The sequence below is a fragment of the Perca fluviatilis genome, chromosome 17 (genome assembly GCF_010015445.1).
Source record: "Perca fluviatilis chromosome 17, GENO_Pfluv_1.0, whole genome shotgun sequence".
NCBI lineage: Eukaryota > Metazoa > Chordata > Actinopteri > Perciformes > Percidae > Perca > Perca fluviatilis.
The window spans coordinates 3,681,346-3,693,065 of record NC_053128.1 but is presented as its reverse complement, the minus strand read 5'-3'; the positions used below and the strand labels follow the sequence as shown (position 1 = coordinate 3,693,065).

At 41.3% G+C, this 11,720-nt stretch overlaps 1 protein-coding gene across 1 annotated transcript; it reads left to right on the top strand.

The window, feature by feature from the left end:
• Positions 1 to 7,383: 7,383 nt before the first annotated feature.
• Positions 7,384 to 9,523, top strand: ier5l (immediate early response 5-like). The gene has a single exon (XM_039780782.1). It carries the CDS (start codon positions 7,547 to 7,549, stop codon positions 8,441 to 8,443), a length of 897 nt encoding a protein of 298 aa, XP_039636716.1. The 5' UTR covers positions 7,384 to 7,546; the 3' UTR covers positions 8,444 to 9,523.
• Positions 9,524 to 11,720: the final 2,197 nt, after the last annotated feature.

The window sequence follows — 11,720 nt, the reverse complement described above, 5'->3', positions numbered from 1 at the left end:
ATATCGCAATACTATGCTGTATCGATTTTTCCCCCCACCCCTAATTTATATAGTGTATAATTTTTTATGGTGGTATAATATTATTAACAAAACTGTAATAAACAAATTTCCTTGAGAGGAATGTGGCTATCAAACGTGTGTAAATCAATCCTTTTGGTCATGATATAGTAGTCACGTAGTAAACCAGTCACGTGCAGCGAGGCTTCGGATGTCATTCGGATTTCTCGACACACGCTTCGAAAGCCTCGGCACACAACGTAACATCACTACTTAGCACCACCCAAGACGATTGTGATTGGTTTAAAGAAATGCAAACATGATCTATGTATGTGTGGTACTCCGCAGCACTGTGGAGTAAGGTTTGGCAATGCGAGACTTCCATACAATAAGACTTCTTTTTGGAGCCAGTGAAGTCGCCCCCTGCATGAAATGAAATATTTATGCAGGTTTAGGGCAATTCTGCATTGGCATCACTTTTCAGGCCCGGAAGTTGATGCTTGAATACAACGTGTTAATTGGTGAGCTTTACAGGTGTTGCTAGGTGTGTTTTCTTTTTTACTTTGGACAGAGCCAGGCTGTGTTTCCCATGTTTCTAAACTTTATGATGAGCTAGGCTAACAATATTCTGACTCCAGCTCTTTATTAAACGCACAGCCTGTTTTCTTAAGAACAGTTCCTTTAGTAAAAGTGCTTCCAATAAAAAAGAACTTGCTCAGGTTTGTCCTACTCAATGCTGTGCTGGTGTGGAGACTGAAATGTCGGAGACAGATGTCTCCAAACCTGGACTAATAAAACCAAAACTAGCTACAGTGGCTAGATACCACTAGAGGTAAGTCAGAAAAGGTATTTGTCATTTGGGTGACCCAACCCTTTAATTTGAACTTTGACAATCTCTCGACATAAGTCTTTGTATTGATGTATCTTGTGTATTTGGTTTGTGTGTGTGTTTTTAGATTTACTGCACTTGAAAAAGTGTGTTTTTGTACCCTAAATGTGACATCCAGAGGTTGAAAAATACTTTTATTTTCCAAGAAGAAGCGTGAAGAAGCTTTCCTTAATAAATCAATATGGCATAGATTGCAGTGCGGTGAAGCTCTTCCTTATATATGTTGAATATAAGCTCCAGTACCGCCAACAGGCCTTTATCTTGTGAGCAGTGATCTTTATATATTAAACTGAAAGCAACCTCTGGGGTGTGCTCCTCTTTGCAAACAGCTACCTCCTCTGGAACAAAAAAAAGACGAGTGTCTGCCTTGCTCTGCATCTTACATTCATCATTCATAGAGAACATTGCAATCAGGCGTGCTTCAGCCATCAGCGTGGTCTTGGTCTTATCCAGAGGGAGTTTCACGTTCTCGTGATTTCTGGTTCATATATATATATATATATATATATATATATATATATATATATATATATATATATATAAATAAATATCTTGTTCCAGGCTGTAAAGGCTCTGTCCCAGCTCACAATGAGAATTTGGCAAGAGTAACAAAACACTAATCACACAGGGCAGAAAACTAGTGCTGCACTGGCCTCTACAGGTTCAACACGGGTTACTGCACTCACATGGCAAACATTTGAACCTGTGATTAAAATGCACATCCTACCATCCTGTATTCATTCCAGGTATTCAGCTATACTTTTAGTATTAGATTATTGCACTGACAACTTTTATTATTAAAACTGTATTATTTATCAGTTATTATTCCAACATGTTTACTGACATTTAATGGGTTATGACTATGCAGGGTGGCGGGTCACTCTGTTTGAGGGAGCAGAACTATAAGATGTCCTGATTTTGTCTAAGAACTGACTGTAAACACGTCAGTCCACTGAGATGTCATATGAAACTTGTCAGCTTTGTTTATGCAGGATACCCCACTGTGGTTGTGGAGCTGCTGCCATATGTTCTATAAAAAAACATTGACATAGTCTGTTGTTTTGAAGCCGAGGGTTTGGGTTTACTGCAACTGTGCAAACAAGCCTGGGGAAACCACCACAGCTGACGGTTATAGGCTGAAATAACTGTCAATGTACCAAAAACCTTCAAAACACACTTCTATTAAAGGCTTCATTAATTACATGTTTTGGCCACTTGGGGCAGCACAACAAAGCTATATAAGATCAAATATGTCAGTGTCATGTTTGTAGAGGATACGGTTTCACATGGGTGTGAATATTAACATGTATCAGAAAACGAAGGCAAGCAGCAGAGATTTGACTAGGTCGATACCCAAGCCATTTATCCGACCCAGACTCTGCATGACATATATATCAGGCAAAGCCGATATTTCAAAGTAACTCGCTCTCTCCCTGTCTCCCGGTGGCCGGTGTTGGTGTGCGACGCGCCTCTCTCCTGCTGGCTTGCTAACATTCCCCAATCACATCGCTGCTTCAGGACATTCTTACACGTTAGCAGCGAATGCTACTTCGAACTGCCCCCTAACTACAGGGTACTGGCAGCCATTCAATGTTACTAAAATACCACATTTAGAGGGACAACACTGACCCAGGAACTGCAGGAAACAGCAGTATTTAAATGAGAAATGTATCCTCCAGTGTAATGTAATAAACTGTTTTTATATAGTGTTTTTCTAGTCTTAACTGGGGCTACGTAACATAAAAAAAAAAATCAATAACCATGACTTTGGTACAGACACTAATTCTTTTGTTTATTTTTCTGCTCCTACTCCATTATACTTGTCTCTCTGCGTAACAAAGAGTTTTTCCTGCATGTCTCTACAACGTGCAACCTTAGAAAGCCAATCAAAAACATTATTAGATCTTGGTAGAATAAATGCTGCATGCATATTGTCTCTACTGGTATTGAAATTGGGTAGTGAATGATGAGGCATTTTTCGATACTCACTACTTTAGAGGCAATTCCTGCCTAAAAAGTATTGAATTCAGTACACAGCCCTAGCCTTAATGACTACTCAAAGCGACTTAAACAGTACAGCCACCATTCACCATTCACACACATTCATACACTGTGGCCGAGGCTGCCATACAAGGTGCCACCTACTCATCAGATAAACATGAGCCACATCCCTACCTGTGTCAGTTCTGTTTGTGTGGAATTTTCTGGGGGCATTTCTGAATCAGAATCTGATTTATTTCCACTTTTATTTGCATCTTAATTGTATTATATGTATGTATGTGGATCATATCGTTACAAATTTGTCTGGATCGTTTTTGTATGGGACTGTGCCATTCACGCTTCCAGCTGACACAGAGCAGCATCACCATTCATTTCGGAGTTATGTTATCAGGTCACCTGACGTAGGCTAAGTCTAATGTTCACTCTCCTTTATAGGCGCTAAATGTTCCAACCAGCTAGTCTCTAACTGTGTCTGTCTGCTGTTTGCTGCAGAGCAGGTAATGTACAGTCGCTTTTGAGAGCTTTTCTCTGAAAACAGCTGCTGTTGCTGCTGCTGCTAGAAATGACACTATGAGAGCACTGAGAGTACACCGAAACAGTCCAATTGTGAGCCCTAAATAACTGCAGTTGGGTGATAATTCTGTATGTTTGTCAAATTTGACATTACAGTCATTGGGGTGGCTGTGGCTCAGGTGATAGAGCAGTCGCCTTCCAATCGAAAAGGTTGGTGGTTTAGATCCCTGGCCCTGCAGTCCCATGTCAAAATGTCCTTGGGCAAGACACTGAACCCTGAACTGCTCCCGATGCTGCGCCATCGGAGTGTAAATTGAGGGTGAATGATTATCTTATCTTGTACGGCAGCCTCGGCCACCAGTGTGTGAATGGTGAATGGTTCCTGTACTATGTTACAGCGCTTTGATAGTCGTTTAGACTAGGAAAGCCCTGTATAACTACAGTCCATTTACATTTACATTTGACCCATTGAAAATATTGATTTTGGTAGCTTTAAACTTTATCCTCAAATTGCCATCATAACACAACCAGAAGAAGAACTTAGAGCCTGAGTAGAAACTCTGGCCTATTGTGGTAAAGACATACTAACCTATTTCAAGATTTTGAGTAGGGCTGGGTATCGTTTGAAAAATTTTCCATACTTGTACCGATACCAATACCGTGACTTCAATACCAATTTTATAATACAAAAAGAAATTACAACATTACACATTACGGCAAAAATCTTTATATTTATTTTTCAGCTCCTACTACGTGAGCCCCGTCTCTGTGTAACGTTGAGTTTTTCCTGCGTGTCTCTACGACGTGTAACGTTAGACAGCCAATCACAGACATTATGAGATCTCGGTAGAAGCATGCTGCATGCTTATTGGCTCGCTGACGCTGATGAGATGTACTCCTTTAGGTATTGAAATTTGGTATTGAATGACGAGGCATTTTTCGATACTCGATACTTTAGAGGCAGTTCCATCAGTGCCTAAAAAGTATGGAATTTGGTACCCAGCTCTAATTGTTGTTGTTGTTTTTTTTTTATAGGACAGATGGAGACATGAAATACCAGGTGAGCTACCCAGGCGCCCCCCAGCCCTAATTTTGAGTGAAATCCCGCAGTTGGAGACATTGGAATTCGGTGTAATAACAATTTAATAATTATGACTATTTCTTTGGTTGACAGTGAGGTCTGTGGATTAATCAGAGTAGGAGAATGTGTGTGTGTGTGTGTGTGTGTGTGTGTGTGTGTGTGTGTGTGTGTGTGTGTGTGTGTGTGTGTGTGTGTGTGTGTGTGTGCTTGAGTTTTTTAAATGTAGTTTTCCAATACTGTAAGCACCACAATTGATATTCCATTCACCTCTATTGTATTTGGGTAATCCACTGCGCTGCAGAGTAAAGTCTGGCTACAACTCTCACACAGGATAGAGGGAAAAAAAACGCTCTGGGTTGTTTGCCTTTCTTTAAACCAATCATAATTGTCTCTGGCGGCGCTAAGCTCCGGACGCAGCGACGGTGGCTCTGCTAAATAGTCTCGGGAAGGAACTTCTTTTAGTGGAACATTTCAACCATGCAAAAAAAACATGCCAATATTAAATGAAGTTAATTAGCTGAATACTAAACGTAATTTGCTGTTACCAGTGTATCGCCGTGTGTATTTTGTCCGTAACAAATCCCCGCCAATCGGTCCCAAAACGTCCCGGTTAGATAGTAAATGCCGGTAACATTATCCTGGAATTGAAATGTCGTCGATCCAGACTAGGTGCAGTCAGGAATCACAGAAACAGAGCTCTCAAAACCAGGACAAATAAAAAAATAAAATGATCTGCATGAATGGATCCCACTAGAGCATGAGTCTTCAACGTTTTTTTTAGGCCAAGGACCCCTTAGCTGAAAGAGAACCGAAGTAGGGACCCCCTACTGCACACATTGTATACAATTGAGTTGCATATTAAACTGGGTCGGATGGATATAAATGAATGATATCAATATATTATTTACACATCATGTTTGAATGTTAAACATACAGACTCCTTAAGCTGAAACGTAAGGCTACCATAGTGGCTACCGTATCTACAATGGTTTGTTTTCTCACAAATAGGCCAATTTATCTTTGCTATTAATATGTTGGATTCATATTAATGTATATTTTCAGACGTATTTGAATTTTTGAAAATATAACCTTTCAAATAATTCTCTTTTTAACATAATTTGGCGCCCCTACCTGCACTAACTCTGAGGACCCCCTCCCCCTCCTCCCCCCTAGGGGTCACGGATCCCCTGTTGAAGATCTCTGCACTAGAAACTGTTTTTTATGTGTGTGTGTGTGTGTGTGTGTGTGTGTGTGTGTGTGTGTGTGTGTGTGTGTGTGTGTGTGTGGGTGTACTTTGGGTGAACTGACCCTTTAAACAAAACAGGTATTTTCCTCCAGGTCTTTGGACTTCTTTCTTTCTGAATACACAACATTAGTCTGGCAGTGGAGTGGTGCTGCTGGGCCAGATGACTGAGCATTTCTCTCATCAGTGAAACCAGAGGGTGGCTTCATCAAAACCCCCCACATTGCTCATTTTGACAGACATTTTAATGCATTATATAAAAATAAAAGTGTTTATTGGGTTTATAAGAACTAGTATTTGTATGCAATGCCTCATGAGATGTCATCATTTGCGATGTTCATATGTTTTGGTTGCTTTAAAGGGTCTCTATGCAGTTTTGGCCATTTCTTCGCTGTTTTCTCGCTTTTTGCTGGCAGGTTTCTCTATAGAGCCCCCCCACAGCTCCTATGTTTACTGGTGTCTGACTCCTCTCTCGGTCAGTCTGCCGTCTCATCTTCCTCTGTTCCTCTGACAATGCTTTCCTAGCTTTCTGCTTCTTTTTTGCCAGCTCAGCCATGACGATAGTGTGAAAAACTCCATCGCTACCTTGTTGGCCGGTTCCTGAATGGTGCGTATGTGTGCGGTGCCGTGAAGTAATTCGTTACATGGCGAGACCTGATATCACGCCATACTTCCTGGCGCTGAGGCCACTGGCTCACCGGCCCAAAGTTGCAAGGGGGGTTTTTCCACTCACAGGCACTAGGGGGGAGCGAGACGACCACCATTCAACCCAAAAACAGTCATATAACCATTCCAGTGACTCTGAAGCTGTTCAGTTAAGGTCAATTAAGCTTAAAAAAAACTGCATAGTTCCCCTTTAACCCTTGTGTTGTCTGCAACTTTTTATTTTTCTGGGTCGAAATTTGAAATTCAAACCTTTTATTTTTCAACGTTTTGGGCAATTGTTTTTTGACATTTTGGTCACTTTTTTTTACAAGTTTTTTGTCACTTTTTCCAATGTTTTGTTGTTTTTTTTCCTGCGATTTGGTCACTTTTTTCAACATTCTTTTATCAGTTATTTTTCATGCATTTTTCAAATGCTATCAAATTGAATGAAACACCCAAATTCAATGAAAGTAGTGCACTGATCGTTTCTTTTTACTTGTGAAGAGCGTTGTACGGAACCATCCATGTTATTTTTTGGTTGATCAATTTGGTTGAAAGAAACCCACATTTCTGATACAGAAACTTTTTGAAAATGCGTCAAATTTGAGCCGAGGACAACAGGAGGGTTAAATGCCTTCTTGGTCCAAAAGGTAAAAACTATTTTTTTTTTTACTTGGAACACCAAACTTTAAAATAAACGGTGACTATCCTACTTCATTGGTTGTTAATATGTAAATCTCGATTGGTTTCCCCCGAAATGGAACTGGTTTACTGAAAGTCCCAGCTATGGGGCAGCTGAAATCAGGACATTCCTGTTAGACAACCTGGGTGGAATTTGAATAGTCCGGGGGAACCGCCTGACCCTGATTGGTCGAGAACGACATATTTCCAGCGTGCCAGTCTGCCACTCAACAGAACCCAGGCAGCTGACTGGCTCTCCCCGAAGAAGGCGGGCCCTCTGCCTTGACTATAAATATGTATTCTGGTTTCGAGCCATCTGCGAATGATTGCTGGCTTTCGTGGGGAGAGGCGGATCATTGTGAGTCCAATGTTTCTCCACAGAGCGGATCTGAACCTTTCTCCTCGAACAAAACCATTCCCACTGAGATAGCTGAGAGACGGCTTTCCCATCTCCCGGAGAGGAGCTGGAGGTGGACTATAGGGGGGAAACATCACAATGATCCACACCATGGAATGCGCAGCGGACGCGCAAAGCCTCATCTCCATTTCCTTAATGAAGATCCACAACTCCAGGACGCAGAGAGGGGGGATCAAGCTGCACAAAAACCTGCTGGTCTCCTACGTGCTGCGGAACGCCAGGCAGGTCTACGTCAAGGAGAAATACGCGGAGATCTATAGGATGCAGCAGTACGAGGAGGTGATGACCGTCTGCAACGAGATCCAGGAGCTCAACCCGCTGGATCTGGACGCAGAGGACGCCGGCGACGAGGAGCAGGCGCGGGCTGCTTGCTGCGGCGAAGAGGCGAGTCTCTGCGGCTCCGCGTGCCACCGAGGCGCTGCGCAGCCAGCGGCGCACGCCCGGACAGCGAGCGCTCTTTTCGGCTGCTCTCCCCTAGAGGACGGCGGCAAAGAACCGGATCCCTCCTACTATCGAAGCTGCTGCATGGAGGCTGCCCCCGTGCCCCACTGCGACCAGTTCCCTGCAAACGGCAGCACGCACTGCAACATAACCACAGTGCTGGATTTGGACACGCATGTGGTAACCACGGTGGAGAACGGCTACCTCCACCAGGACTGCTGCTGCTGCGACGCGCTCCAGTGCGGCCAGGGCGCGCAGTCCCCGGCCAAGAAACGGAAGGTCGAGTTCGGCTTTTGTACGTCCGACGGCGAGGAGGTGTCGGATTTGACATCGGCTCGCAAGCGGGCGAAACGCGAGGACTGTTCCTACTTCCACCTAGACTACACAGACACTTCCAACATCTCCAACCTGATCTCCATCTTCGGCTCGGGGTTTACAGGGCTGCTGAGCAGACAGGCGGACTTGGAACAGATCTGTAGTAAACAGGTCCTGGCCAGCCTGGGGGCATGGACCCGAGCGATTGTGGCATTTTGAATCAAACCCTTTATTATTATTAATTTTTTTAGGAGAGACCGGGGTCAGTTGTAACACGTTTTCCCCACAAAAGTATAACAACTGAACCCAGCGGAGAAGCGTTTTCTCCTGCCAGTTTTTGCTTGTTTGTTGGGGAACAATGTTCCTGTTATAGCCTAACAAAGTAACGTTCCCTTAACTGTTCTCCAAGGAATATTCCAACATTTCACGTGTAATTTGTGGAACGTATTGCATAGTTTACCCCTTCTGCTATTTACGTGTCCATGATGGAATGCACTTAGAACAAGTTTTCCTTGGGAACCTTAGGGGAACGTTGCCAGTTGACTGTACTGTTCCACAGCCTTTCTATGTGCAAATAGTGAACGGTGTGCTGCAGAATGATGGGTCGGGTGAGACCAGTGTTTTCTACAGAAGCTGTGCATTGTTACAAATAGAGCAACTGTGTGTGAGGTCAGTTGTAACGCTACAAAAAAAAAATCCACTTTTCTTGTCACCGATATCAGTGTGGTCAGCAGTAGACGTCATTTAACCGGCCAGTGATAGTGATGGTCACTGGTTTGGTAAAACACAGGTTTACTGAACACAGAAGGTGAGGAAACGTCACAATTGGCCAAACTGTATCCTCAATAACTTCATCTCTGAACACGAATTGGTTATTATTGAAAATGTTAGACACTGAGAAGGGATTTTTGACCATTCAGCTAAGTCGGTTTTAGCATACGTTACAACTGACCTCTGGTGTCATAGTAAATACCATGTGCTGAAAAGCGATTTTTCTTAAAACACAAGTATCAAGAATTAGACCTCAAAGCCCACCTTTTGTCCTAAAGAAAGAACAGATAACAGATGTGAATGTGGCTCGTTTGGTGTGCGCGGTGTGACGTCACTCCCGCTCGTTTCTGATTGGAGGATCTGGAGGTGTCACAACGGATACCCGGTCTCCCCTACAAGGTCTAAAATCTACTTTTATTTTTGCAGGAAAAAAAGAAAAGGTATTTAAAAAAAAAGAGCATTTTAATGACAATAGTTTTGCCAGGGAGAGGACAGAGTTTGTGCCATATACACACACCCACATATATATACACATATATATATTATATATATATATATATATATATATATATATATATATATATATATATATATATATGTATATATATATATATATACATACATATATATATATCATACATATATATATATATATATATATATATATATATATATATATCCTGTTGTCAAAATGGTAATGACATGATGAAATGGATTGACTTCCATTGCCTTAAATCAAATGCACACAACTGCTACACTGTCAAACTTTTCACTGTAAATTTACAGTAATATACCGGCAGCAGCTTCGCCACTAAACTACTGTTTACAGCAACAGGTATTAAGGTATTTTACTGTAAATAGACATAGTTTCTTACTGTATTATTTGAATTTACAGTAATACGCTGGCTGCAGTGTGTATTTTCCCAAGATGCTTTGGTATTAGCCCTAAATACCTGTAATCTGTAACATTCGCAGATAGTGCCGTGATATTATTCTCCCAGAATACATAGCCGTTGACAGTATGATCCTGTATAACAATAAAACAGCATGATTACTGTGAGATTTGAGCTGTAAGTTTACATCAGAGGTTTACAGTGTAGCTATGGTCAGAGATGGATAGTGAGCGAAAGTCTCTCCTGTTCCGGGTCTAAAGGAGCCTTTATGGAAACCCATCTTCTCCAGTTTAAAGTTGGACCTTGCACATTCTGGGCAGTTTGTAGTCATGTGAAAGACCACGGTCCAAGACTCTCTCCTTAACACTTTTTGAGGTACACTGATGGACTCAGAAACCAACTCATATCACTTAACGGAGTGCCAACACGTACATGTACTGCAACACTTTTTTGGGCTATTACTATATCACTCCACCATCCACTCCCAGTGTGTGATAGTAAACAGTCCAGGGTTACTTTGGCAGTTTGACATCCTCCTTCTTAATCATGGTTGTTGCTCAAAGCCTTCACAGCAATTCCATAATTCCAATACGTCTTGGTTTTGTGTGTGTTACTTTGTTTTGTAAAAGAATGATCGTAGTCCTTTTGTTTTAGAAAGGCAAAAACTCATGATTTAGCCATAACCTGAGGATCCACGCATTAGCTTTATGAGCACTATGTGTACCAAAATAAAGAGAATATTCAGCCATTCTCTACATATTTTGTTGTTATTCTTGTATTTTTTTGTGCTTACTAAAATGTATATCACCGGGTAAAAACTGTTCCAGAAAATATTTGTTGAAAATTTATAATCTTAATAAAAAATGCAAACCTTAATGGTAACTGTTGTGTTTGACAGCCGTTTGTTATAATGAAATACTGCTACGGTTACGGGCCTACAGTGGCTGGCCAGCGTCACACACACGATGCCTTTATGAAAAACACACATTTAATACATTTTCAGGCAATACTTGTACAATGCTTTATAATAACATCATGAATTAAATAGATAATATAACTACAAGTGCACAGCTATCAAGTGAATTCAGCGTATGATTAATAAAGGACATTTTAACAACAATCCATCAAGTCTGCATTAAAGGTGAAAGGAAAAGATCCGTATCACTCTGATATCATTAAATAAGAGGCTACAGCTAGCAGATGTTAGCTTAGCTTAGCATTGAGGCTGGAAACAGCTAGCCTGGATTTGTCCAAGGGCAACAAAATCTGCCTACTGGCACCTCTAAAGCTCACTAGTGAACGCATATTGTGTTTATTTCATCAGGACTAAAACTGAAGTCTAAAAACAACAATTAGTCAATTTTACAGAGGTTTTGTTCCCGACTATTTCTTAGGTCTGCAGAGAGATGTTTTCTCCGCCAGAAAACAAATGAAAAAGCATTTTCCCAAAATGTTGAACTGTTCCTTTAACAATGTCGTATTGTAAATGGATTGTGGTCCAGATTCTCCACAAACGTTTCCAGATGTTATTTAAAAAAAAAAAATTTTACAACCTAGGGACCTAAAAATCATTGCTATTAATGCCATGTAACTGATTTATAAATCATGACTACATTATTTCACATAATTAGTAACAACGGGTCAACCCTTAGGAAGTGGAAACAATATTGATGCAACATAACGCTGTCCGATACAACACTACATATTTCTTATTTGACTTTGGAAACGGTAGTTTGATCAAAAGAAAATAAACTTAAAGACCTTAACTCCAGGTCCACCTACCTATTTTTCTGTGCTTTCAGCTGCATGTCATGATCGTCCTCGATTGATGG